This window comes from Falco peregrinus, chromosome 8, assembly GCF_023634155.1.
Source record: "Falco peregrinus isolate bFalPer1 chromosome 8, bFalPer1.pri, whole genome shotgun sequence".
NCBI lineage: Eukaryota > Metazoa > Chordata > Aves > Falconiformes > Falconidae > Falco > Falco peregrinus.
In genome coordinates this window covers 26,577,057-26,604,026 of record NC_073728.1, presented here as the reverse complement: position 1 = coordinate 26,604,026, position 26,970 = coordinate 26,577,057, and the positions used below count along the sequence as shown (strand labels likewise).

The following is a 26,970-nucleotide window of genomic DNA, read 5'->3' as shown; positions in this document are numbered from 1 at the left end:
ATGTCCCCTCCTTGCAGCCCCCATTCCCGGCACAGCCACAGGGAGCCTGCAGTGCACCACCTGGCCATGCTCCCCAGCACTGCCCATGCCCCTGGCCATGTCATGGCTGCAGGGTGCCCACCACCACAAGTCAAGCCTGCCCAGAAGGGTCCAACCACTCCCTGCCTCAGTTTCCCCTCCTGGCTCTGACTTGCTTTACAAGCAGGGGAGCCCCCAGCACCAGCTGAAGACAGGAGATGCACATCCCCTTTGCCACCACCGTATGTCCCAGCATGGGTCCCACTGCATCCCCAGCGCCACCAAGGGCCCAAGGCACTGGGAGCGATTGCTCTGGCCAGGACGTGCCTCACTGCCCAGCTCTGGCCCTGCTCCAGCCCCCGGTTTAATGATGGACAAACACCCCCCCCGGCCAGAGTCCCATCGCAGGGGGCCACTCGACAAACAAGCCGGGCCTGGCATGAGGCCAGTAGGAATGGATGGCACTGAGCTGGGAGCACACGCATGTGACCACCTGCCCATGTGCAAGCACACGTGCACACGGATAGATATTCTTGCACGCACATGCATTGCCCTGAAGGCTTACGCACACATTCATGCACCTGTGAGTGGACATGATCATGCACACATATGATCATGTAAATGTGTTCATGGTCAGGCACACACATGCACACACACTCACACAGACACGTTCACATGCACAGACACACATGTACTCACACACATGGCCCAGCAGCCCAGCGAAGTTCCATCACCCAGTGACAGCTCACCAGGGGACAAGGCAGCCCCCAGATGCCTCTGCCCCATGCATTGTGCTGTGCCTCAGTTTCCCCTCTTGGCACAGCCCAGCACCCCCACTCCCCCAGGACCTGCGGGCCCTGGTGTGGCACAGGGTGACTGGGGCAGGCTGGAGCCCCACCAGGCCCAGCTGCCAGCACAGTCGCCACTTCCCAGAACCACTCTCCCATCCCCCAGCCAAACCAGCCATCACTGGGCTGGCTCTCGCCACCAGGAGAAGCATTGTCCCCTGTCTTTTCTCAGATTCTCCAAGCAGCGTCATGGCAAAATCCAGCCCCAGTTGGAGGGAGCACATCCTGGGGGACGCAGATGCCCCCAGCACCTCCCTTGCTCCATGATTTGGGACATGCCTGCCTAGCTCCACTGCCTGGAGCATCCTCAGGCTCATTCCCCCCACCCCAGCCAGGATGTCAGTGACACCACCAGATCCTGGCAGTGCCACAACTGGCACATGCCAACGCACAGGCTCACCCAGCCTGACCACTTCCACGGAAAGCACTGCGCCCCACGCCATGTCCCCTACCTCTGTCTGCCCCCAGGCAGGGCTCTGTGACTCAGTTTCCCCACTTTTCAAAGGGAGCTACACGCCCCCTGCCTTGGGCAGGCAGTTTTGGTGCAGGGAGGGAGGGACCAGACAGGCTGGGGGGGTCACATACATGCCAGTGTCCATCCATCCATCCCCCTCAGAGGGAGGGAGGGAGGTTTGCTAAGCGAGGAAAAATCCCTGAGTGGAGGCGCTGAGCACGAGAAGGGCCTTACATGGGCATGGGAACGGCGTGCTTCCCAGCTGATGCGTGTGTGGCTGCCCCAGCCCCCCCAGAGCCGCCCACGGACACTGGGCACCCTGCCAGCATTGCTGCCACCGCGGGGCACGGGTCCCACCGCTGTCCCCCACGCTGTCCCTCAATGGGTGCAAGTCACTCCTGGGGCACAGATCCTGCCTGCCCTGGCACAGCTATACTGCTCACTGTCTCCTCAGGAACGTGGCACTCACCAGCATCCCAAAACGTCCCTGGTGTCCCCACATACACCCCAGTGCTCCCCCCCATCCCCATCACACCTGTGATACCCCTTGGCACCCACACCCATCACCCCCAGGACAACCCTTCACACCCAGCCAGCCCCTCTACCCACCCCTCTTTTGCTCCCCTCTCCCCCCCCCCCCCCCCCGCTCACCATACCCAGTCCATTTGGGGTTTGTAAGGGGGGCGTCCCCCCAGCTGGGCCAGGAGCCAGCTATTCCAGGGGCAGCCGGTGGGGCAGAACAAGGGGTCAGGGCAGGTCCCAAGGGGGTAAATAAGGGGACCAAGGGGAAGATGTTGCCAATAGCACTGTGTGACAGGCTCCAGGGCCGGAAACCGCCAGGGAGGGGGACACAGGGTCCTTGCAGCATCTCCAGGGCAGGAGGAAGAAGGGTTGCGGGGGGGCAGCTGCCAGCACTTTGGGGGTGAACCCATCTTCCTGCTCCAAAGTATCCTAGGGGTGCAGGGGTTAAACGTAAGGGGCTTCAGGTAGACAAGAGGCCGTTTTTGCTCCACGCCAAGCCCCCTCCCCACAGCGCCCTCCCTGGAGACCCTACAATAACAAGCCGGCGTGTGAGTCAGCTGGCCGCTTGCCCAGCCGAAGGAGCCCCTCCCTGGGCGCTGGCCCAAAGGAGCTCCGCAGAAGGCCCCTGGCCCTGGCCCCACGCACGCACCCCCCTAGCAGCACACCCCTCAGCTAGCCGGCCCCACTGAGGGGGCTCCAGCTTCCAAAGAGTGTGGGAAGGGTGATGGAGGCTAATGAAACACAGCCGGCTGCAGGAGCAAGCCATGGGTTGCCCCTGCACACAGGCTACCCAGATGCTGGGACCCTGGTGTGACCCTCCTCTTAGTGCACTCCGTATCAGACATCAGAGAATCCCCACTGGGCGAACGCCCAGACGCATGTGCTTCCCGACACTCCCTCCTGCCTGGAAACCACTGGCAGATGCACCCTGCCACCACCTGCCATACTGCAGACATCCCCCCACCCCGTGCCCCCCTCGCCTCCCTCTGCGGCATCCCAGCATCAAGGCAAAGCCACCTCCTCTGGCCCCAGCCCCTGGGCGTCTTCAGAACAGGGTCCCAAGGCTGACACAGGGTCCTGGGATGGCAAAGTCCCCAAGATGGCATAGGGTTCCCCAGGGCGGCACAGGGTCTCCAGGGTGGCACAGCCCCACCAAACCTCCTGGCCACCTCTGTCTTGCCCACTCAGGGCCCAGGGTTCCAGGCATGTCCCCAAGGTGCCCCCATAGCCCCCACCTCCTCCAACACCCTGGCCAGGGCTTGGTGCCTGGGCTGCTCCCAGCGCCTGCCCCACACCGCCACCCACGCCGCAGCACCCGGCAAAGCCCAACGCGTGCCTGGCCCGCGGCACAGCTCCCCCCTTCCCCGCCCCCCCCCCTCCCCAGGCCTTTCCTCTCCCTCCCTGCCCAGCCCGGCATGGGCACGGACACGTCCCAGCCTACGCCGCTGCCTGCCCGGGGTGCGCCAGCCTCTTCCCGCCTGAGATGCCAGCCCCAGAGCCGGCTGGCACACATGCCTCCCCAGGGATTCAGGAAAGCACAGCCTCCCCTGCCCTGGCAGCTTGGTGGCAGGCACCGTGCCCACCTCTGTCTCCCTGGAGAACCTGGGTTGCCGTAGGGTCCCCCTCCACTGGCGCAGCAGCCGGACAGCCGGACATCACCACCGGGCATCCTTGGCTCCACTCCCTCCTGCCAGTGAGATCCGCCCCTGCCGGCGCTGGGTATCAGGAGAGGTGCCCAGCCTGCGTGCGTGCTGCCAGCAGTGCTCAGCCACGGCGCATGGCACCCACATGCAGCAAGCAGCCACCCTGGCAAAGGGTATCCTGCTCCAGGCGCTGGGGCACAGATCCCTGCCACCTCTGAGCTGGGCTGCACCCCAAAACCCAGCCCTGTACCTAGACAGGTATGTGCCATCAGCAGCCAGGCAGCATAATGGCACCGCCAACCTTACCCACTGGTGACACCAGTGCCACCATGACTAGCTCACAGACACCAGCCCGTCTGGGTGCCCATCCAGTGGGGTCAGCTGGGTGGAAAGTGGCATCCCCCCTCCGAGTCCCCAGTGCTCCCCAAGCAGGGAAGGGCACACCTGAGGGTGCTGGCCTTACCTTGGCTTGGCACTTGGTGTGGCAGGAAAGCTTGCAGCCTGGGGGAGGGACAAGGGAGAGAGGGTTAGTGGGGGCAGGAGAGGGAGTATTTCTGGGGTCAGCCTGTGAGCACCCCACATGCTGCAGGGCATGGAGCCCCTTGGCACTGGGCACAGGCTGCTGGGACATGCACACATGCACACAGATGCCTACAACTTGCACACACACATGCACACTCTGGGTGGCACCAGCACAGCATCATGTGCACATGCACGTGGCACTCGGGCACACACCCACACGCACGAGCCATCCTCCCTGGTGCCAACGTGCCAGGAAGCATGTGTGTGTGCAAACCCCAGTGCCCAGGGGTTAATGGTATGAAGGGGAGGCTGTGCACAAACACGTCTCCCAAGGCCTCGCATGTGCACCAGCGTGCACAGGAGCACCATGGGGGTGCTGCCAGTGCAATTGCCCCTCCTGCCCGCTTGCTGCTGTTGCACGCTCACACCCACGCCCCTGCTGATGGTATGTGCACATGGTCAGCACAGGCCTGTGTTTGCCACTGCTGGGGACAGATGCTTATTATACAGGGCACCATGCCTGGGCAGCCCTGCAAAGCCACATGTCCCATCCCCAGGGTACACCAGGGTTCCTGTGCAGCGTGGCCCCCGCCACAGTCACCCCCCCGGCCCTGTTCCCCCTTGGGGCTGTTTCCTGCAGCGCAGGAAGCTGCATTGTTCCCACAGCAGCAGGGTTTCCGACCGCCACCCCTTGCACGGGGCTTGGCAACACCACACACGTGCGAGAGGCCGCAGCACCGCCTGTGTCCCACCAGGCACCACAGGCAGTGAGCACAACAGAGGGCACGAGCACCCGCCCGTGCACACAGACCTGCATGTATGCACCGACGCATGACATGACAGTTGCACACTCGCTGCATGTGCATGCAGCTGGCACATGGCCACACGCACACAGGCAAGTGCCTCCACAGGCCCCCGCTACTTTCCAGCCACCTTCGCACCCACAAAGGCACCACGCACACTCTTGCACACCCACAGGCTCCCCCGCTAACACACGTGCGCACAGGTTAGCATAGGCAGGTGTTCCCACCTTCACACCTTTGTGCACACAGCTGTACGCACAGGCACACACATGCACCCCCTGATGGCCTGACCCCTCAACACACCCCCTTCCACACGTGCATGCCCACGCCCCCGGCTCACCTCGGCAGGTGCTGCCCTGGCGCGTGATGGCCTGCCGGCAGATCCCACATGCCTTCACCTTCTTGAAGCTCGTCATCTCGAAGCTGTGTTCCAGGGGGGCCTCCAGGTCCTGAGGCTGGGGGAGACACAGGGCTTTGTCAGCGGGACCGAGGTGGCACGGAGACTGGGGAACTCAGTCCTACCCTGCCTCAGTTTCCCTCTGGGCAAGGGGTCATCCTCCACCCCCCCTCCCCGGAAGAAATGTGCCCTCCCCTTGCACACCATCACCCGAGGCCGCGCCTTCTGCGGCAGGACCGGGGCCGTGGGGCGGTGGGCACGGCGGGGATGGGACCTGGGCTCGCGCCCCGGTGGGCAAGGGCTAATGCCCCGTCCCGCGCTGCGGCGGCCCCTTTAAATAGTCTCTGCCGCCCCCTGGCGGTGCGCGCCGGAGGGCCGTGCGCGTGTGCGTGCACGCGCACGCGCCTGTGTATACTATGCGCACAGCTAAGCACCGCCACACCTGCGTGCACGCGTGTCCACCGGTGTCTGAGCACGTGTGCGTGCACATACGTGTGTGTGTGCACGCGCGGTGTGTGCATTTGCGCATCCCTGCATGTTGGTGCATTCGCACACGTGTCCCTGTGAATGCCTGCCTACGCATAAGCGTTTCTGTGAGCACGTGTGCAGGCACAAGTGTGTATGTACGCACACACGGGGAGGTGCACATGCTTGTATGCACGTATGTGTGTGCAAACTTGTATGCACATAAGCACATGAATGCACCTACGTAAACGTGTCCGTGCATGGATGTGTTTGCATGTATGTGTGTGAATACACAGATAAGTGTGCAAACACACATGTACATACCCTGTTATGTGCAGGGGCTGCCAGAAGGGTGGCAGGGGGAGGCTGATGCTGCAAGTGTGAGTGCAGAATGGATCCAGACTTGTGCAGGCACTGGGGTATGAGCGTGCAAGCATGTACGTGTGCTCATGCATGGGTGCTGAGGGCGGAGCAGGGGGCCTGGCATAGCTGCAAGCAGCCAGTACCCTTCCTGACACCCCCCACCCCCCTGCAGTGTTTGGGAGGAGGGGACCTCCTGGCAGTGTGCCTGCCCTGCCCACTCACCCGCCGCCAGATGAAGACATGAGCCCCCATAAATCCGCCTTTTCATGCCAAGACTAATGAGATTAAGCAGAGGCCCGGCAGCCTCCCCTCACTCGGGCACCCCGCTCTCCTCTGGCCTCAACACTGCACCAGAGCCGGGGGGGATGGTGCCAAAGTCAAAGTGTTGGGGTGCCAGGTATCTCCCTGCAAAACCTCCCTGCCTCAGTTTCCCCAGTGCACTCATGGACAGGCAGAAGGACCACACACAGGCCAGCATGCATGCATGCAAACACCCCTGGAGCTGTGAGGGTGCTGCGCCTGCTACACACAGCCTTGTGTACATGTGTCAGGGCATTGCATGTACATGCACACCGGTGAGTGTGCAAGTGTGTGCAAGCATGCACATCGCAACCAGCCACAGCAGCAGCACACACGTGGGCTGAGTTCCACGTTCCCACATGCAAATCCATGTGCAATTGTGTGCACACTCATAAGTTTCTACACACACCTGCTCCCACAGGGCCACTCTCTGGTTCCTCAGCAGCCCCCAGCACTTGTGCCACCCTACAAAGTGGTGGTGGTGGTAGTCACCACCCCTACGACGAGGGGCACACAGCTATATGTATACGCATGCATGCACATGCATGTGCACAGGCGTGTCGTCGCCCATCCAGCAGACGTGGGAAAAGCTCCCCGGGCTGAGAGCTCCCACGCCACAGTTGCTGGGTGACAGAGAGGCCAAACGATGCCATGAGCTCGTTTGCATATGCAAAGCAGCATCTTTGCTGCGGGGTGCCCCGGGAAGAGGCCTTGGCCCCCCGCTCCCAGGAACCCAGCCGGGATGCCCGTCTCCCACGCATTTACCCCCCACCCTGCCCTGGCACCACGTTAGCATGGGCCTGCTTCATTAACAGCAATTATCCTCGCTAGATGAAGAGCTGCCTCCCCCCTGTTCCCAACCCAAAGAGCCCCCTCTGCTTGTCCTATTGCCAACACCATCCCCATGCCAGGGGGCTGCCAACCCAGAAGCCAACTTTACGCCCCCAACTCCCTGCTGCCAGGGGGGCACCTTGCCCACCCAATGCCTTCCTGCTGGCCAGGGAACCAGCTCATCCTATGAAAAAACCCTGTCCCAGCTCCATACTGGCAGGATCCCAGTTAGCTTCCCTGCCCCCAGGGCTGGGAACTGCTGGTGGGACACATGGGGAGGCCAGGGGGCTTCTTGGGGATGTGACCTGGGTACCCAACCATGGGCACCCACCTCCAGGAGCCAGCCCCCACACGGTGCAGGGGGGGGGGTGGCACAGACATCTCTGGCCATGGGCCCTCCAACTTGCAGACACAAGGAGGCTGGAAGGGGACCCAGGTGTCCTGGGCTGGAAGAGGCACTGGGGAGAGATGCCAGATTAATCAGGAGCTGGGAGGCCTGGGTTCATTGCCCAGCACTGCAGAGAGGTGCAGCGGGGCAGGGGGCGATAACGGGGGACGGGGACGGACGGACTGGGACACCCAGTTCCCCTGAGGCTGCAAAGCTGGGGTGGGTGGGGGACACTGGGACACCTGGGTCTAGTCCTGTGGGCTTGGGGCCACTCAGCACTTCACCCCCCACTGTGCCCCGGGGCCAGCTCATCCTGGTGACAGGGAGGGGGGATGCAGAGCCCCAAACCCCCAGCACTAACTGGACCCCCTCCCCAGTTTGCCCAGTTTCCCTCCCCTCCTGTGGGGTAGCAGAGCCTCAAACCGGGGGACTGGTGGGGGCCCCCGGCTGGTGCCGCAGGCTGGGTGGCATGGGGGACCAGCCCCCCACCCTCCCCATCCCCAACCCCACACACCCCCTCCACAGCCGCCACCACCACCCCCGGTCCAACGTCCTTGTCCTGCATCCCATTCCGGTCGCCCCCTTCATGCACCCCCAGCCCGGTGCCCACCGCCACCGCCTTCCCGGGCTGGGTCCCGCTCCGCTCCCCCCGCTCCCTGGGGCTCCTCCCGGCCCCTCTCCCGGTCCGGTCCCCCCAGCCCCACCCCGTCCGTCCGTCCCTTCTCCTCTCCGCTCGGTCCTGGTCCCCCCCCGAGCCGGTCCTGGTCCCGGTCCCGGTCCCGATCCAGCACAGCCGGCTCCCCTCGCTCCCGCTCCGCCCCGGCCCCGTGCAAACGCCCCCGCTCTGTCCCGGTCCCCCCCGCAACCAGCCCCATCCACCGCCCGTCCCCGGGACCAGCCCCGCTGCCGGGCCCCACCGCGCTGCTGTTCCGCTCCCCCCGGTGCCCCCGGTGCTCCCGGTGCGGGCGCGGCGGGCCGTACCCAGAGCAGGCAGGAGAGGCACAGCCCGGTCATGCTGCCCGCGGCGCGGCCCCCCGGCCGGCCGAGCCCCCCGGCCCCCTCGCTCCGCCCGCCCGCCCCGCCCCGGCCCGGCCCGGCCCGGCCCCTGGCCGCCCCTCCAGCCGGGGGGAGAAGGGGCACGGCAAAGCCCCCCACCGACATCCCGGCCGAGGTGGCCCAGGGGGCGGCCGGGACCCCCTCACCGCAGCAGAGAGGCTGCGGGACTCGGGGGGTCAGAGCAGGCTGTGCCTTGTCCCGGCCCCCCTCTTCCCCCGCACACATTTGGGATCCATTTCCTCCGCTGACCCGGGGGGCACCCGCCACCCCCTCACTCCATCCCTCCTCAGGCCTCCAGCGGGTCCTGAGGCAGGGTGTCCTGTCCCCCCCCATCCCCCCCAGCTGTGTCCCCTGGGTGGTCCCAGGATAGGAGACAGGGAGGGATGGGCGGACATCCATGCACCGAGCCGGGGGGGCCTCAGCCAGGGGGAACAACTTCCAAGCAGGATGGACAGTGGCTTGGCTTGGCTTGGCTTGGCTTGGCTTGGCTTGGCTTGGCTTGGCAGTCCGTGGCCCTGACGGGGGTGGGTTCTGCAGGGGAGTACCCCAGCCCTTCCTGGGGTGGCTTGGCCAGGCAGCACACGGTCCCCCCACACCAGCACTGACTCCAGCTCCAGCGTGGAAACTTGTGCTCAACTGGCCATGACCACGAGGGAGTGAGTCAGGGTGGGGGACGCGCCGGCGGGAAGGACACGCAAGCAGGACAAGCCACAGCCGGTATGGGGACCTGGGCACGGTGGGGACGTGGGCACTGTAATGCCCCCACTCCTCATGCCTCAGTTTCCCATCTATAAATTGCATACAGCTGCCAGCCCGGAGAGGAAGGGCAGGGTGGGATGGGGCAGCTGCCCTTCCCAGGCACTGGGGTGGTAATCTGACGCCCTCAAACTGCAGCCCCCCCCCCCCCAAAATATCCCCAGCCCAACACTCTCTGCACCACTGCTTCAATATGCCCATGGTAGGAGTACCCCTGTGGGAATGTGCTAGCTTGGACAGGGGACAGATGGGGACAGCACCCCCGTTCCCCCATGACAACCAGGCCCAGGGAGAGAGGCTGGGGGGCCTGATCCTGCTCACAGCACTAAACAGGCAGAGAGTGCCCATCCATGCACACAGGCACAAGGCGCACGCATGCACGCACGCACACACGTCATTATAGCTGTCATTAATCAAACCTCGTTACTGCCCACAAATGAAAGCCCCAGTGGAGAAGGGTGTCCCCACCCGCCCCATAAATCACCCCCTCTCGTTCAGTGCCATGACAAGCCTGGGCCCCTCAGAAGGGCAGGGACAAGGGTCATGCAACAGGGACAGGGTAGCCACAAGGGACACTGCCAGTGAGCATCATTTAGGGCTTGTTTTCTCAGCAGGGTGTGGGGGGACACAGACAAGGGCACTTAGCCCAGGGATACCCCCCCATGGGTACCACTGGTGTGGGCATGTACCCCCAGTGCAAGGCCGGCCTTGGCAGCAGTCTTTTGTGTGTCCCCTCCTGGAGCTACCATGTCCCCAGAGGCCCCCACACCTTCCAGCAGAGCTGTCCCCACACTGCCCTTGGGTGCACAGGGCACACACATGTTGCAGACACACCCTCATTGTGTACACACTGGGGCACACTCACACACACCACACATACAGCCCATGTCACGTGTGGCAGGTGGGCACCCGTGGAGGGGGCCATCTGGGCGCAGGATGGGCTGGGGAGCACCCCTCTAACAGCTCACACCAGCGCCAAGCCCCACTGCTCCTGCACCCAGCACACACACATATGCCAGGGGCATGCACACGCACCCACACAGGGACACACACCCCATGGCAGCTCCCCAGAGACCTGCTGTGCACCCACACCCACACGAGCTGCAGTTCGCTTTCACCCTTGTCCCACCTGCACACTTGTGAACACACACATGCACAAGCAGGCATGTGTTACACATGAGTCCCTGTTCTCAGACCATATCGGGGACACATGGACACAGGGCCACACAACTGCCTCCCCACACCTCATCAGTGCCACCCACAGCCCTGAGCACACACCCCCCCCCCCCCCATGCTCCCAGCAGCTCACGGTCCTACATCCCCAGCATGTGCTGGGGTGCCCAGGCAGCCAGGGGCCTCTCCCTCCTCCAGGCTGGGTCCCTGCCTTGGCACATACTGGCCTGCAGTGACACTCCCCCAGGCACTGTCCAGAGGTGGCTTTGGCACCTGCCTTGCTGGCACAGTGCAGCCGGAGCGGCCCATGCCATCCCACCAGACATGGGGCAGCTTCCCAAAGGTTAAGGAACAAAGTGAGGGTGGTGCAGTGGGAGCCCCGCGTCCTCCACCAGCCTCTCCCCTCCCTGCCTCAGTTTCCCCAGCATGGGTAGCAGAGCAGGATGGGTCCCCACACCAGGCACTGCATGGGCACAGGGATCTCCCATGTGGGACAGTCCTTTGGCACAGGGATCCCACACACACCAGGTGCCGATGGGCACAGAGATGCCCCATGCCAGTTGCTTGTGGACATGGGGGTCCCTCATGCTGGGCGCTTCTCTGGGCACAGGGATCCCACCCAAACTGATGACTTTACGGGCACAGAGCTTTCCAGTGCCAAGTGCTTACAGGCACAGTGATCCCACATGCTGGGCACTTTATGGGCACAGGGATCCCACATGCTGGGTCCTTTATGGGCACAGGGGTCCCCCTGTTGTGAGTGCTGTAAAGACACAGGGACACCCCCCACCTCTGCATTCACTCTGTAAGGACACTGGAGGAGCCCAGCAGATCCCTTCTCATGAAACGCTGTACAGCAGATCCCAGCAGACCCCCTCCAGCTGGGCACTGCAAGGGCCCGCAGGTGCGGGTTACATGGGACAGGGCTGGGGGCAGAGGGTCACAGTGCCACGCTGTGGGGGGACACAAGGAGGGACAAAGGACATGCCCGGCACCCTGGCATGCATATGCTCGGTTTAACCCACCGCTGCCCTCACGAGGCAGGGCCAGTGCCAGCCTGTACCCCCCTCCCCCTGCACCCACCGGAGCCCACCCCATCTCCATGCCCCCCTGCAGACCCTAACCCTAACGCAGTGCCCGGCGGTGCCTGCTTACCTCCCGGCGGCGGCAGGCACGGAGGGGCAGGAGGCAGGACACCAAGGACTTCCCCCAGCGAACCAAGGTGACAAAGCACCAGCTCAGCCGGGTCATGGTGCCCCTGCCCGGGGGTCACCCGGCCGGTGGGGTGCGCAGGGCCGACCCCTGCCCACGGCGCACTCGGGGGGGACGGCCGAACCCAGCCGTGCCTCTCCCCGGCTGCAACAAGGTCCGGTGCCCGGGCAGTGCCCAGGAGGTGCCCGGCGGTGGGCACGGGGCCGCGCGGCGACGGGCTGGGGGGCTGCGGTCCCACCGGGCCCTCTCCCCCCGCCGGTCCCCCAGCGTCGCCTGCGCGCTGGCAGCCAGGCAGGGAGCACCGTGCCCGCCCATGTCCTGCAGTGCTTGGGTAGGAGCCAGCTCCGCCACGCTCCCCCTCCTCCGCCGCCTCCTCCTCCTCTCTGCACACGGGGCTCGGCGCCCCCCGGGCTCCCCTGCCTGCCCCCGGGCACGGCATCCCCTGGGGTGGACGCCAGACCCCAGCAGCTGCCCCCTCTCCAGCCCCCTCTGGTTTGGAGCTGGAGGAGCCCGGACACCTGGGTTCGGTCACAGCTCAACCCGCGACTCCCCACCCCGACACTGCCTCAGTTTCCATGCAGAACCCCCTGCCCACCCTAAACCCTAAATGGCAGTGCTTGCACATGGAGGGGCTTCCCTGCCCCTCTGCCAGCCCCCTTGGCACCCCACTAAGCCTCTCTCCTTCCCAAGAAGCCTGAGGACACATTCAGGAACCCCCCATCCAGCCCCCTCCATTGGGGTCCCCTCTCCAAAGGGTGCCTGGCTGATGGACCACGCCGTGGGCACGGTGTTATCCAGGGGACCCTCTTGCCACAGGACACCCCCACACAGCTGTGGGCACCCCCACCCTACCACAAGGTTTACACAGGGCAGGGGGACAAGGTGCACCCACACAGACACCCATTGCAGTGGTGCCAAGGGGGGCTGGCGGCAGCATCCCCAGATGCCACTGCGATGCGGCAGTGATGCTGGGCAAGGACCTGTCCCTGTGGGGTGGCTGCCAGTGCCAGCGCCCAAGCGTGGGCAGCAGCCATGCCAGGCCTGAGTACTAATTGCGTTTGACTCAGGAAGGCTCCTAACGAGCAGCAGTGCCAGGGAGAGACATGGCAGGCAGGGAATTCTGGGGGTCCCACACACTTCATGGCTGTCCTCCACACCCTGCCTGGCACCCTGGGGGCTGGCAGAGGGCTGGCGGGCAGGGGGTGCCAGTGTATGCCAGGGTACAGCCCCCCACCCTGAGCACCAATGAGGTGACATCACTGCTGGCTCCATTGTCCCCCACCCCCATTTAATTAGCAGATGGCCCCCCAAACCCCCCCGCCGGGCAGCGCCAGGCCTGTGCAGGGCCATTAGCTTTATTGGCTGTGCTGAACAAGGGCCAGGCCTCGTTAATTGAATTGCACCCGCGCCAAGGACGGGCAGGCGTCTTCTCCCCTCCCCAGCCCCCGGCACCCTGGCCCTGGCCCTTGGCTGGGGCAAGGACAGGGGATCCTGCTGCCAGGGTGCTGCAGTGGGGTGGCACCCACCCCAGCAAGGGGTGGGCAGGGGCACAGCCCCCCTGTGGGTATCAGTGTCCTGCCCGTGGGGTGCCTGGCATGGAGCAGGTAGGTGCAACCGTGGGCATATGCATGTGTGTACATGCACACATGGGTGCCCTCAGCCCCATGCCCGTGCCTGCCACATGTATACTGCCTGCACCTACATGTGCACACACATAGCCGTGCACACGCAGCCTGCACACAGATGCAATCTTACACATGTGTGCACACACATATGCATCTCCCTGGCACAGTGAGGTGATGCTCCACCACCCTGCCTCCGTCTACCCATCCACCCCACCCCCCATCCAACGTGGGGTGCTGTGCTCCATGCCCGCAGCACCACCCACTGCGGGGTGGCATGGAGCAAGGGGGTGCTGGGGAGGCTGGGGTCACCCAAAGCACTGCCACCAGTTCCCTCGTGCCCTCTAGCTGCTCAGGGGCACCCCACGGCCCAACATAACCCCCCGCCCCCAGGAGCCGGGAGGTTGTGTGGAGGCCCAGGCTCCCGCTCAGCATCACTTCCTACTTTCGCTTTGGAGCTGAGCCGAGGCCTGGCCTGGGGGAGGCGGGTACCCCCCTGGCCCCCCGGGTGGCACAGGTAGGGGCAGTGGGTGCTGTGAGGTGGGTGCAGTGGGCAGCAGGATGTGGGGGCAGCTGGGTGTCACTGAGGGCATCCAGCAAGTTAGACAGTGCTGGGGAGCAGGATGGCAGTGGGTCCCCATGCGGGGCACTGGCAGGGTGAGCTGGCATCCCACCTGCCCCCCTGCCAGCAGATTTAGTCCCCACCGCAGAAGAAACTCACAGGACAGGGCTGGCACAACAAAGGGGGACGGGCATGGTGGCTGAGAGGCATTGCCAGGCTGGGGGCCCCCCAGGCATACATTGCAAGGGGGGGCCTTGGGTGCCCCGGGAAGAGTTTACACCCAGGCTTTGGGCTTAGGGGCATAGCCCCCATGTGGGGGCAGATGTCCAAGGGGGGCTGTGGGCCTTGCTGGAATGGGCTGCAGCTTCTGGAAGGGGGTATCTCTGTGACTAGGGGCTGTTGCCCCTGGGGGCTGTTGTGCATGGGAGGGGGAATACTGTGCTAGGGGCTGCTGCTAGCTGGGTATGGGTCCCAGACCCTGTCCCCAAAAACTGCAGAGGGGTCCCTCAAAGCACTCTCAAGCACCATTTGCGTGCAAGGGCATCAGGGTCACCCCCAGGCCTGGCACTGTCCTTCCCCCACACCATGGGGCTACACGGAGGGACCAGCCTCACTGGACTCCTCCCCAAGACTGGCACCTCCCAAACCAGGGAGCTGGGTGTTGGGGGACCAAGCCACAGTGCCTGATGTGATGTGGAGCTCGTTGGGGGTGGCTCCTGCAGCCCCCCCAGCCTCCCACACTTCCTCCTGGCTGAGGTACAAAAGGAGAAGCAGGCAGGCACGGCGTGGGCACAGGCACACTGCAGCGTCCCCCCTGGCACCCAGCAAACACCTTGGGGCATCCCACAGCTCCCAGCCACAGGTAAGGGGCTCCTCTTCCAGGGGAAACCGAAGCATGGGCAGGGTGGGCTGGTGGGTAGATGGCTTGTCCAAGGTCATCCAAGGGCACCAGGACGGGAACTCAGGCATCAGGAGTCCCGTGTCCTGCTCTGCCTGCTGAGCCACTCTGCCATGGGGGGGTGTGGGGGGGTGGGGGTACAGAGCACTCATGCATGCTTGTGCACACTTGTGCACACACGCTCCTGTGAGCACACACGGCCCCTGCCCTGCACACACACGTGTACTCCCCCAGCCCTGTGCCCAGCCACCACCTGCTGCGGTGACAAGCCCCGGACCTGCCACCTCCATGGGCACTGTCCCTTGCCCTATCTCCAGGTTGCCACCCACCACCCCTCAAAAACACCCTACTGCATTGTGCCACCTGCCCCCCCACCCCATGGCCACAACACTCCCAAACCCCGTGCCAGCCCTATAGGCAGCATGCTGTGCCAGGGGGCTCTGCCTGGGGGGAAGATCAGTTTGGGGGGCTTCATGCTGGGGGCTGTGTGCCCCCCTTCCTCAGCCCCCCAGGATCCCCACACACTGTTCATGGTGTAAGTAAGGGAAGCGAGAGCAGAAGCAAAGGCAGTGCTTCCCCCATGCCAAACCCACATCCTGGATCCTGGGGGATGGGGAGAGGGATGAGGACAGGGACACACTGGGGTGGGGGCTGGGGTGGAGACTCAGCCTCAGGAACCCCCTAAGGAATGGGGGCAGAGGCTGGCATCATTTTGGGACAGGGAATGTGGACAACTAAGGGGGTATGGGATGGGACACCTTTGCCCACCCCATACCCCCTACCCCATGTAGTGGGGAAGATGTGGGCAGGGAAAGGGGGTGTCTGAGCTCACCACCTCTTACCTTAAGCAGGCAGCTCTGGGGTGGAGCTGGGGGGGCAGACCCATTTCTTGGGGCAGAGAGTTTGGGGGTGCCAGGTGAGTGCCAGCCTGGCACTTCTCAGTGCTGCCCCTGCCTTTGCAGACCCCCGGGGACAGCCATGGCAGGAGACGGGGAGCTCAACCGTATCATCAAGGACCTGCACAGTAAGTGTGCCAGCCTGTCCCCTGACAGTGTGTCCCCTGCATGGCACATCCCACCCTGGCTGTGCCGGGTCCCTCCTCACATCCAGCCCATGGAGCAGCAGAGCGGTCACTGCCAGGGGTGCTCCAGAGCCCCCCAGTGCCAGCCCTGCTACTGCCACCTGCTCCCATCCTCGCCATCAGCCCCAGGAGACCAGCAGTGCCCAGCGGGTACCTGTGTCCCTCACTCCCCAGTTTCATCCCAGGGCAGTTCCTCTTTCACCCGCTGGCAGAAATCCCCAGGGCTGGGAGCTGGGAGGTGACGAGGAGCTGGGGTGGGATGGGGCAGGGTGCCCACTGCCTGGGCAGGGCTGTGCCAGCTCAGCTCTGCCATCCTGCAGAGACTGTGGACGAGCTGAACCGCAGCTACCGGGAGCAGAACCTGCCAGTGACAGACGGGAGCCGGGAGTTGCACAGCCTCTGTGCCCAGCTGGAGTTCCTCCTTCAGGTACTGCTGCTCATCTGTCCCTGTCACTCCCTGCCTCAGTTTCCCCTGGGGCACAGTTGAGAGCAGACGGGTCCCCATGCTGGCTGTTTCAGGGGGCTGAGATGACCCCAGCTGGCTTTGTCCAGCCCTGGGCATCCCCAGCCATGTAAGCACCTGGATCAGGCTCATCCATGTCTGCATGTGTAATTGCACATACTGCAAAAGGGAAACTGAGGCACAGAGCCAGCAAAGAGGAGACAGCCAGGGGACACTGAGACTCATTCTGCTGGGGAAGCTGGCTGGATCCCAGCCCCACAGGGGACACATTGAGGGGACAGGGGACTCCCCCAAATAAGCAAGCCCAAGTTTGTGTCTCTGCCAGTTTGACCTCAAGGAGAAGAAGAGCTTCTTTGGGCAGCGCAAGGACTATTGGGATTTCTTGTGCCAGGGCCTGGCACAGCGCCGGCAGGAGCACGAGGGCATTCGCTTCGTCACCTCCCTGGACAAGGTGGGCATGGGCTGGCAGGGCACCTGGGGGCTTGCACACGCACACGTGTGTGCGCTTCTGCTTGTGGGTGCATATGCGTTTGTGCACCAGCACACACTCACTTGGGTACCAAGGGTTCACCCACTGGCACTATAATGGGTTTTCTCCCCTCTGGGGTCTCCGCTGCCCCCCAGCCCTGTCCCTGGAGGCCCTGTTCCCCCCAGTAGGCTGGGGGGGTTGGCGTGGAGGGGGCAGACTGGCATGGCAATGCTGGATAACCCCTTCTCCCCGCAGCTGAAGACCCCCGTGGGCAGGGGCCGAGCCTTCCTGCGGTACTGCCTGGTGCACCAGCAGCTGGCAGAGTCCCTGCAGCTCTGCCTCCTCGACACTGAGAACCTCCGGTGAGAGCAGGGGCACAGGCAGGAGATGTTCATGGTGCTGGTGGGCACAGCCAGGGCGGGCAGCACCCTGCAGCATCCAGTCAGTAAGGGTGCTGCAAGGTGCATGTGCTCGCCCGGGGCACAGAGGAGTTCATGAGCTCATTTTGTGTATGCAGTGAGTGGTACTACGCCCGCAGTCCCTTCCTGAGCCCCCAGCGCCGGGCCGAGATCCTGGGCAGCCTCTACGAGCTGGACTGTGTCACCTTCCACCTGGCCCTCCACAGGGCTGACCTGGACACTGCTTGGCCCATGTTCTCTGAGTGAGCCTGGGGACACAGGGGGCACCGGGGACATCAAGGGTGCTGGGGACGTCAGGGGCACCTGGGGTTCAGCATAACGAAGCAGCACGCAGGCGTTGCCCCACCATCTGGGACCCCATGTGCCACCCTAGCTGTGCCAGCCCTCCATACATGGCCCCAGGCAGGCACAGACACTTGTGCCAGCATGCATGCTATGCCTGTGCCTATGAACATGTCACATGTGCCTGCACACCACCCCCCCCCCCCCACTGTCCTCTGCCAAGTACATGCCCAGGCACAGATCTGCTGCAACACCGTGACACTGTGACATCTGAGACATGGGGGCATATGTGTATGTGTGCACACCTTTGCCCCCAGGCACACTTGCAGGAGGGCATTCGCAGATGCAGCCACTCCAGCACACTCACACCTGTTCTGCTGCTTACACACTCATGTGCATGCGCTGCCAAAAGCACACATGCAGCCCCCAATTTCCCACTGCAGCCTCCATGGGGTCTCTGGGTGCCACCTGTTCTGTGGGTGCCCAGGCTGGTAGCACCAGCATCCCTGATCCCCTGTCACCAGGTGCCACCCAGCGTCACCAGCCCTGCTGCACTCCCCATCCCCAATGCCTGGCTCATGCCCAGGGAGCTCGAAGGGAGGGTGGTGGTGCCCTGCTCAGCCTGGGAGTGACCTGGTGGCCCTGAGCCCTATGTCCCCTCTAGGACACTGGTACGGCCCAGCCCGGTGGCCGGGAGCAGCCTGGCAAAGACGGCCCTGCAGACAGATGATACTTGCACCGGGATGCATGGATGGCCCAATGGCATTACCCATCCCACCGTGGCACACGGTGGGGTGCCAGCCCACCCATGCCCACCTGCCTTGGCTGCCCTGCAGGTAGGGGATGCAGAGGCGGAGGATGCGGAGGAGGATGTGGAGGTGAAGAGGGATGTGAAAGAGGAGGTGGAGAAGGATGATGATGATGAGGAGGAGGTAAAGGATGTGAACGTGGAGGTGAAGAAGGATGTGGAAGAGGATGAAGAAGAGGAGGTGGAGAAGGATGAGGAGGAGGATGGGGAGGAGGTAGAGGAGGTGGAGGTGGAGGAGGGCATGGAAGAGGAGGTGGAGGAGGATGAGGAAGAGAAGGTAGAGGACGTGGATGTGGAGGAGGAAGAGGAGGTGGACGAGGATGTGGAGGAGGAGGAGGTAGAGGACATGGAAGAGGAGGATGAAGAGGACATGGAGGAGGAGGAGGTTGAGGACGTGGATGTGGAGGAGGACGTGGCAGAGGAGGAGGATGTGGAAGAGGACGATGAAGAGGCGGACGAGAAGGAGCTGGAGGACACGGGTGCAGAGGAGCTGGAGGCCGCCCGTGGCGCTGGCCGCGCACCCCAGCCTGACGGTGACTGGGAGCCCGGCACGTCCCCGCCGCCCGGCACGGGGTGCGCGCCGGGCTCCACGCCACCGGTGCCGGGGCAGGACGGCAGGACGGCGGCGTCCCTGCGGGCGCTGGTGTCGCGGCTGCGGGCCGAGCTGGGGCAGCGGGAGGCAGCGGCGCGGGCGCTGGCGGCCCGGCTGGCGCGGGCGGAGCGGCGGCACCAGCGGCGGGAGCGGGGCAGCGCCCGGCGGGCCCAGCTGCGGGCGCGGGAGGCCGAGGCGCTGCGGGAGACCAACGCCTTCCTGGGGCGGGCGCTGGCGGCGGCGGGGCCGGGCGGCGGCGCGGGGGCTCTGGCGCGGGCGCAGGAGGAGGCGCGACGCTGGCGGGAGGTGGCGGAGGCGCGGGGCGCCCGGCTGGCCGCGGCGCTGGCGGAGGCGGCGGCGCTGGCGTCGCGCCTGCGGGAGTGCCGGGCGGCGCTGGCGGCGGCGGGGCGGCCGGCCGTGCTGGAGGGTGCCGGTGCCCCGGCCGAGGTGGCCGCCGTGGAGGAGGCGCTGCGGCGGGCGCTGGAGCTCGCCCGAGGCCCCCAGGAACCCCCCCCGGAGCCCCAGGTGGAGGGGGAGCCCGGCACGGCCGCCGACATGGCCATGGTATGGGGCAAGCCCGAGGGGACCCCACGGGGGGTGTGGGGGGGTGGGGTTGGCAAGGGTTGAGCCCCCGCTCTCCCACAGCGCCTGGCCACCTTGGCCACGGCGGCGCGCGAGGAGGCCCGGCAGAGCCGGCAGCAAGTCCAGGCGCAGCGGCAGGAGGTGGCGCAGCTGCGGGAGCAGCTCGGCAGGTCAGGCGGGGACCCCCTGCTCCCATCACCCCGCAGCAGGTCCCCCCCATCCGCACCGGCCACAAAGTTTCCCCTGGGACGCCCACCGTACCCCACTTGGACCCAGGGGAGCAGCAGCTGGGGATGGGCAGGGGAAGGGAGGGAAGGATTTGGGGAGGGAGGGCTGGAGAGAGGAGGGCACTGTGGGCCTGCTACATAGGTGGGTGCACAGAGGGGTAGAAGAATGAACTTGGCATGAGTAGGTGGATGGAGGGATGTATTTGGGGTGAATAACTTGATGGGCGGGCACACGGGGGGATGAAGTTGGGACTAGTAGGATGGAGGAACAGAGGAATGAATCTGGGGTGTGTAGATGGATGGGTGGGTGGGCAGAAGGCCAGAGGGATGGATGTGGGGAAGGACAGATGAGCAGCTGGGAAACAGATGGGTGGCTGGCCCTGCAGATGGCAAGGTGGCTGTGGGGATAGGAAGCCAGCTTGGGGATGGATAGGCAGCAGATATAGGGAGGGAGGGATGCAAGGATGGATGGAGAGATGGTCAGCTGTGTGACAGGGAGACGATCTCCCCGCTGCCCTGCCCCAGGGCTCGGCAGGATGGTGAGCGCTGGGCATCGGCGCTGCAGCGGGCGCAGAGGGAGGCCCTGGAGCGGGAGGCCACACGGGGTGCCGAGCAGGCACGGCAGCAGGAGCTCATCCGCGACATGAAGGGACGGCTGCTGGAGCTGCTGCGGTGAGAGCCCCAGGGATCCCACTGGTGTAGGGCCATGTGTGGGCAGGGGGGTCCAGACCCCTTTGCCCAGAGGAGGGCACCAGAGCCCAGGCAAATTCATTCTGCTCACCACCTCAGGAGACTTACGTGCCCACCTTGGGTCTGGGGTGCCAGGGCGTGCTCCTGGACCTCCACCACCTGGCGTGTTCCTGCCAGGGCTGATTTGTTGCCTCCCGCAGGGAGAAGGATGCCCTGTGGCAGAAGACGGAAGGCATCAACACCCCAAAGCCCAGCCCGGCACCCCATGATGCAGGGCTGTGCGCCCGCTGCCACAAGGATTTCCGACTCCTCTCCCGGCGGTACAACTGCAGGTGGGCTGTGGCAGGCACCAGGAGGGGGGCACCAGCATGGCACCACGGTGGCAGAGCTCTCACCACCCACTCTCTCAACAGGTTGTGCCAGGGCAAGGTGTGCCACACATGCTCCGTGGACGTGGGCAAGCAGGGGCGCTGCTGCCTGCTTTGTTACCAGCAAAGGCACCCACAGGCTACATGAGTCAAGCCCTTGCACCGTGCCTGGGACACCCCCTGCCCTGGCTGCCTCGTCTCAGGCTTACCAGGTACCTAGGTGTCTGGGGCCTGCAGGCAGGTCCTGCTGCCTGACATTTTGGGTTTGAGATAGGTCTTTCTTGTGGCTGGTCCACAAAAAAGAAAACAACCCATTCCTGCTACCCCTGTGCCTCCTGTGTTGTCTATCAGTCTTCATCGGATTGACCCCCAGGCTGGGCATGGGGTGGGGGAGTGCTGGCGTGGGTGTGTCTGAGCACTCCTGGGGGGAACCGTCCCCATAAGGAGTGTCCCAGCTGCAGCCAGGCTGAGCCACCATCTGCCCTGTCTGCTTCTGCCTCCCTACTACGGGACAGGGCAGATGGCTCTTGGCCAACAGCCCTGGCTTCCTGCTGGGCTGTGAGGAACCGCTTGGGCAAGAGGTTTCCCAGCTGCAAAGGTAACGGGCAGTCCCTGTCCAGCACCCCTGCTGCTGCTGCCCAGCCCTGAGTCCCCAGGGCTCCCGGCCTGGGTTCTGGGGCACTCCAGTAGCCACCCATGAGCCAGCGCATGGATGGCTGGCACCTACTGATGCCCACATTGTTAGGGCCCCCAAGATCCTGGATCAGGGGCAATGGAGGAGCAGTATGAGACCCCTACACAGAGATGCTTGGGCACACTGGGGCAGACACCCTGCTGCCTGGCACACAGGGTGGCAGGAGAGACCCCAGCAGGGTCACAGCCCCCTCTTCAGCTCTTCTGCCCCATGCTGGTGCCAGCCCCCATTGCCCAAGCTGGGGCGGAAGCATCCTGGTTGTGTAATGGACAGGTTCCCAGCCTTTTGCACAATGATGTCCTGGCACTGCAGTGTCAGGGGGGGCAGGGAGCACCCTGGCTGCTAGCACCCTTCAGGCAGGCGTCACAGGGCTGGCTCAGTGTCAAGAAGGGGTGCTCAGGCATCTTGCAGTGATTTGCTCCACTGTGGCTCTGATTGGGGTCAAGAAGGAGTGGCTTTGTCCCCAGGTGGGACAGATGCCACACAAGAGACCCCACACTGGGGAAATGCCAAGACCTGGCTGGGTGGATGCAGGGAGTGAGACCCGGGTCTGGGTCCCCTCTGGCCGTGCACAAGATGCCGAACCCTCTGCAACAGCCTCTCAGGCAACAGCCCTTCTCTGGCTGGGCAGTGGGGTTACCCACAGCCCGCCAGGCTCAGCTGGCACCACCGCTTTGGCACTGAGGTAGAGAGCCCAGCACCCACTGTCCCTAGAGATGTGTCCCAACCCCATCCCACCATCTCACTCCCAATGGCAAAGAGGAGCCAGACCTGGGTGACCAACATGCCAACTCCTTTATTGCTGGATGGCTGTCGGCCACGAACACTGTCCCCACAGCAGGGTCGCAGAATCCCCGGAGTCACAGGCTCTGCTCCAAAGAGCAAGGAGGGTGTGCAGTGCTTGGCATCACTCCCCTGGCAATGGGGTCCTACCCCTTTGCTGCCCAAGCCCACTTCCAGCCAGGGTCCAGCATCCAGTGGTGGTCCTGCCAATCCCTGTGGCATTGCTACCTGCATCCAAGGGCGCTGGGCAAGGATACTGGGGTGTGTGGGGTGCTGAGACCTGCTGGGAGCTGTGAGGGTTGGGTCCCAGCAGGGCTCAGAGGGTGGTGGAGGTGTTGCCAGAGGTGGAGGCATAGGATGTGCGGCCATAGCGGGCCACGGCATCCTTGCTGATGAACCCACGCTGCGCAAGGATCTTGAGGAAGCTGTTGCGAAACTTCTGCCCAATAAAGGCATATATGATGGGGTTGATGCAGCTGTGAGCGAAGCCCAGAACCTGTGTGACGGAGAGGGCCGTGTCGATGCGGTTCCTCCTCTCGCAAGTCTCAGCGATGGCCCGTGTCCTCATGAGGGTATCGCTCACCAACGTGATGTTGTAGGGCAGCCAGCAGATGAGGAAGACCAGCACCACAGCGAAGATGACCTTCATGGCCCGCTGCTTCTGGGCATTCTTGGTCTGGAGGAGGGTGTGGATGGTGACACCATAGCAGAAGAGCATCACCAGGAGGGGCAGGGCAAAGCCGAAGGTCTGTGGCAGGACCCGCAGCACCACCCGCCACTTGGCCGTGTCCTCACCGCCAATGCGCTCGTAGCACACGGTGCCATTGCTGGGTGAGGGGAAAGCCTCACGGAAGAGCAGCACAGGCAGGGAGAGCAGCACGGAGAAGACCCAGATGCCCAAGCAGACAAACTTCACCCAGTGCCTCTTTTCAGTGGCAGCCCGGGTGGCGTAGACGATGGCCAGGTAGCGGTCCACACTGATGCAGGCCAGCAGCAGTATGCCGCTGTAGAAGTTGGCCTCCTGCAGCACAGAGATGGCTTTGCACATCACAGTGCCAAAGACCCACTCATGGGCTCGGTAAGCAGCCCAGAGCGGCAGGGTGAGGGCAAAGAGCAGGTCTGCCACAGCCAGGTTGAGCAGGTAGACATCGGTGACGGAGCGGCTGGTGTGGCTGGAGGTCACCACCAGTACCACCAGCCCATTTCCCACCACGCTGAGGATGAAGACGAGGCAGTAGATCACTACCACCAGGTACTTGTTGAGGACAGAGCCATCGGGCCGGCATGGGGCAGAGGAGATAGCAGTGTCAGGCATGGCTGTGTAGTCATAGGTATAGTTGTAGAGGGTGAAGAAGTTGGAGAAATCCCCATTGAAGGAGAAGGACTCCATTTAGCCTGTGGAGCACAAAGCAGCTTGAGGGTGGGGTGGGAGGATGGCATGGGCCAGGGGTGACAGTGTCTCTGGGTCCCCTGGCATTTCCATTGCCCCCCAGGTCCCTTCCCAGCCAGTGGGCAGCCCCTCTCTATCACTCTACTGCAGGTGCACACTGACCCTCATATGTCTTTTTGTACAACACCCCCAGCACCCCTCAGTCTGCCGCACTTCACTCCAACTCTGTCCCTTCATTGTCCCCCACAGAGGAAAGGGGACCCCACAGACCAGCCACCTCTTCCTGAGTTGGAGGGCTCCCTTATCAGTGCAGCATCACATCCCTCCAGGAGACACCTGGCCCCTCCATCATCCCTGGGTCCCCCTGGATTGTGTGGGTCCTTCAAAATCCTCTGAGCTCTTTGAGCATCTCAGGGTCCCTCAGGCACCTCCAAAATCCTCCAAGCACCTCTGGGTCCCTCCAGCTTCTCCATCCCCTCAAGCATCACTGCTGGAGCTGCCCCTCCTGCCAGCCCAGCTGGTGGTGAGGCTGCAGTCACAGTGCATGGGGCTGGCAGCACTGAAGAATGTCTGAAGGTGGTTTCATGCCCTTCTTCCCCTGCCCTAATCCTGTCCCTGTGTGGGTGGTTTCACTGCCGGATGGAGAGACATGTCACCCTTTGCGGCTTTGAAAATATTTCACATCTCTGGTTTTCCTGTTGCTCAGCCGGGCGCTGCCAGGTGTCCCCATGTCCCCTGTGCTCAGCCACGATGTGGAAATCACAGGTGACAGTCACTCTTCCTGTCTCCTCACACGTAGGACATCCTGCTTTGTCCCTGCCTCCCCAAAGACCATTGGGTTTCAGCCTTCTTCCAGTATGGATCCAGACTCATTTCACCCCTCTGCCCCATCTCTGAGGCCCCGAGCCCCTCCAGGGCTTGGCAATGCTAGGGCTGCTTGGGAATGCCGATGGGTCAAGGTCCCCCCCGAGTGGGGCTGCCACAGGCACGGGGCACAGCCAGACACCAGTGCTTCCCCTCGGTCTATTTTTGGCTGCTTCTTTCTGCCTCCCCACTCCAAAATCACAGTGGTTCCTGCAGGACCGGGTATCCCTCAACCACTGGTACCCCACAGCCGGCCCAGCCAGGAGAACCAGCAGCACCCCATTTCCCCTCCTGACCCTGGAAGGGTTGGGGGACACTGGTGTGGCCCTGGGGGTCCCACGGGGAGGAAGGAGGGATACACCATGAGGAAGCACCCTTCCATTTCATGGCTGTGCAAGGAAATGGGAGCGGGCGCTTCTCCCCTGCAGCACCCACAGCTGATGTCCCTGGGGACCACAAGAGGTTTGCACCCCAAATGAGCTCTAAGCACAGTCCCAGGTGGCCCCACCTGCTGCCTCCCACTCCCCCTGCACCAGGCAGACCCTCAGGCAGCCAGAGCAGCCACTGTGACCCCCAGCCCAGCTGGCTCCCCACATGTGAGGGGGCTCAGCCGGGTGCTGGGGGAGCCAGCACAGCCCAAGGAAAGCCCCGATCTCCAGTGGAACACACCAGGGACTCACCACTCGCTGCCCTCACCGTTCTCCCAAATCTGGGGTCTTCTCTTGGTCCCAAGTTGGTTCTCACCGGGAAGCACCCGGGCACAGGGAAAAATCCAGGCGTCACTCCCAAAGGGCTCCGGTGCAGAGTGTGGGAGGACGTGGAGCAGCACCAGACCTGGGGGTCCTGCCAGGCCAGTCAGAAGGTCCCTCACCTGCAGCCACCACTGTGCTGCCTCCTGGCACCCCTTCCCTCTGCTGTCCGATTTATGCCACCCAGGGAGGAAGCGAGGTTGCAAAACCTTCTCCTAGCATGAAGGGGAAGTGGCAGTCAGCAGGGACCCTTCCCCGGCCCCCCCCAGGATGCTTTTGTCAGGGCCGGGGGGAGTCTGCATCACACCCACCCACCCTACCTCAGGGTGTCCGAGCCACCCGGCAGCAGGTGACACCGGGGCACATCCAGGGGTGCCTCTCTCCCCCTGCAGCGGTGCACCCCCTGGGGGTCTCCAGCCAGGGGTCCCCACTTTGTTCCCTGGCCCCCAGTCGATGTGGAGCTCCCCTGCGAGGACTCCCTGGGTGCTGCAGCCCCCCTCGGGAGGGCGGAGGCCCTCTGGGACTGGGGGGCTTTGGTGGGCAGGCCAGTGGGCAAAGACAGGCCAGGGCTCTGTGCCTCAGTTTCCCAATGGTTGGGTCGTGCTATTCCCCATTGAGGGGGCTGGTGTTGGCGTTTTGGGGGCACAGGGGGACCCCCATTGCGGGGCTGGCTTCCTCCCCATTGAGGGGTGCAGCAGGGGACCAGAGCAGAGGAGCCCCACCCGCGTCCCTCCTGCCCTGGCTGTGCTGCGCAGAGCCGAGCCAAGTGGCGCCGTGCCACCAGGCGGAGCTGTGCCCCCATGCCAGCCCCGCAGATTCGGGGGACCCTCCCTGGCACCCCCATAACCCGGGGCACCCTCACACCTCCGAGCACCCCTGCTGCCTTCGGGGGAAACCTGCACCGAGGGCACTCCCCGGGTACCTCTGTTCCTCCGGGGCACCCCCAAACCCTTGAGGCACCTCCATCCTCACACCTTTGGGGTGCTTGTCGGTCTTAGGGGTCCCACACTTTTGGGGCACCTCCCTTCCCTGGGGGCACACGGACAGTTGTAGTTGCACCATCATACCCCTGGGGCATCACGAGGTCACTCATATTCCCTCGGAACATCCCCAAAGGTTTGGGCACCTCCCCAGCTCCAGGGCACCCTCACAGCCCCCTTAGGGTGTCCCCACTCCCTGGGGGCACCCCACATTTTTATGGCCCTGTAACCCTGGAATCATCCAGTTCGCAGGACACACTTTTCCCCTGTGAGCACCCCCACATCCCTGGAGCACCCAGTTCTTGTGCAGACCTTCATACTCTGGGGCACGTCCACTACTTCCTGAGTTACCCCTCTATCCCTGGGGTCACCCCACACCTTTGGGGACCCATCATACCCTAGGAACACCCCATATCCCTGGGAGCACCCCACACCTTTGGGAACCCACTCACCCCAGGCACAGCCCGTATCCCTGGGGGCACCCAGCACTTTCGGGGTCCTCCATCCTCCAGGCGCACCCCATATCCCTGGGCCCCCAAGGGGGGGGGCGCCCACACAGAGGATCAGCCTCAGCCCCCCGGGGCACCCCTCTGCCCCTGCCCCACGACATCGGCGGACGCCCGATGTACCCGGTTCCCCTGACGCACTCCCCTCCCCTTCGCCCCCCCTTCCCGTCTGTCCCCCGCCGCTGGTGGG

At 64.1% G+C, this 26,970-nt stretch overlaps 2 protein-coding genes across 9 annotated transcripts; one reads left to right on the top strand and one right to left on the bottom strand.

Annotated features, from left to right (window-relative positions):
* The first annotated feature begins 13,801 nt into the window (after positions 1-13,801).
* On the top strand, positions 13,802-21,137 carry RUFY4 (RUN and FYVE domain containing 4). Of its 6 annotated transcripts, XM_055813087.1 has the most exons (12): positions 13,808-13,890; positions 14,586-14,797; positions 15,796-15,857; positions 16,235-16,341; positions 16,703-16,828; positions 17,102-17,208; positions 17,364-17,507; positions 18,212-19,511; positions 19,593-19,699; positions 20,282-20,428; positions 20,647-20,778; positions 20,860-21,137. In XM_055813087.1, exons 3-12 carry the CDS (start codon positions 15,812-15,814, stop codon positions 20,960-20,962), a joined length of 2,319 nt encoding a protein of 772 aa, XP_055669062.1. In that variant the 5' UTR covers positions 13,808-13,890; positions 14,586-14,797; positions 15,796-15,811; the 3' UTR covers positions 20,963-21,137. The 6 variants fall into 6 exon arrangements, 5 of the variants coding, with proteins under 5 accessions (XP_055669059.1, XP_055669057.1, XP_055669062.1 ...); XM_055813084.1 differs by having other exon boundaries at positions 13,802-13,890; positions 14,701-14,797; positions 20,647-21,137; XM_055813082.1 differs by having other exon boundaries at positions 13,806-13,890; positions 20,647-21,137.
* Positions 21,138-22,287: 1,150 nt separating this feature from the next.
* LOC101922140 (C-X-C chemokine receptor type 2-like) lies at positions 22,288-26,837 on the bottom strand. Of its 3 annotated transcripts, none has more exons than XM_055813088.1 (3): positions 26,727-26,837; positions 25,215-25,509; positions 22,288-23,686 (listed from the first exon to the last, which is right to left on the bottom strand). In XM_055813088.1, exon 3 carries the CDS (start codon positions 23,679-23,681, stop codon positions 22,608-22,610), a length of 1,074 nt encoding a protein of 357 aa, XP_055669063.1. In that variant the 5' UTR covers positions 23,682-23,686; positions 25,215-25,509; positions 26,727-26,837; the 3' UTR covers positions 22,288-22,607. The 3 variants fall into 3 exon arrangements, with proteins under 3 accessions (XP_055669063.1, XP_027642929.1, XP_027642928.1); XM_027787128.2 differs by having other exon boundaries at positions 25,226-25,509; XM_027787127.2 differs by having other exon boundaries at positions 25,242-25,509; positions 26,727-26,836.
* Positions 26,838-26,970: the final 133 nt, after the last annotated feature.

Coding starts and splice junctions, on each gene's coding strand:
- RUFY4 (XM_055813084.1), top strand. CDS start 15,812: ATGGCAGGAGACGGGGAGCTCAACCGTATCATCAAGGACCTGCACA. Junction 16,342..16,702: donor AGCTGGAGTTCCTCCTTCAG/GTACTGCTGCTC, acceptor TGTCTCTGCCAG/TTTGACCTCAAGGAGAAGAA. Junction 17,508..18,211: donor GCTTGGCCCATGTTCTCTGA/GTGAGCCTGGGG, acceptor TGTCCCCTCTAG/GACACTGGTACGGCCCAGCC.
- LOC101922140 (XM_055813088.1), bottom strand. CDS start 23,681: ATGGAGTCCTTCTCCTTCAATGGGGATTTCTCCAACTTCTTCACCCTC.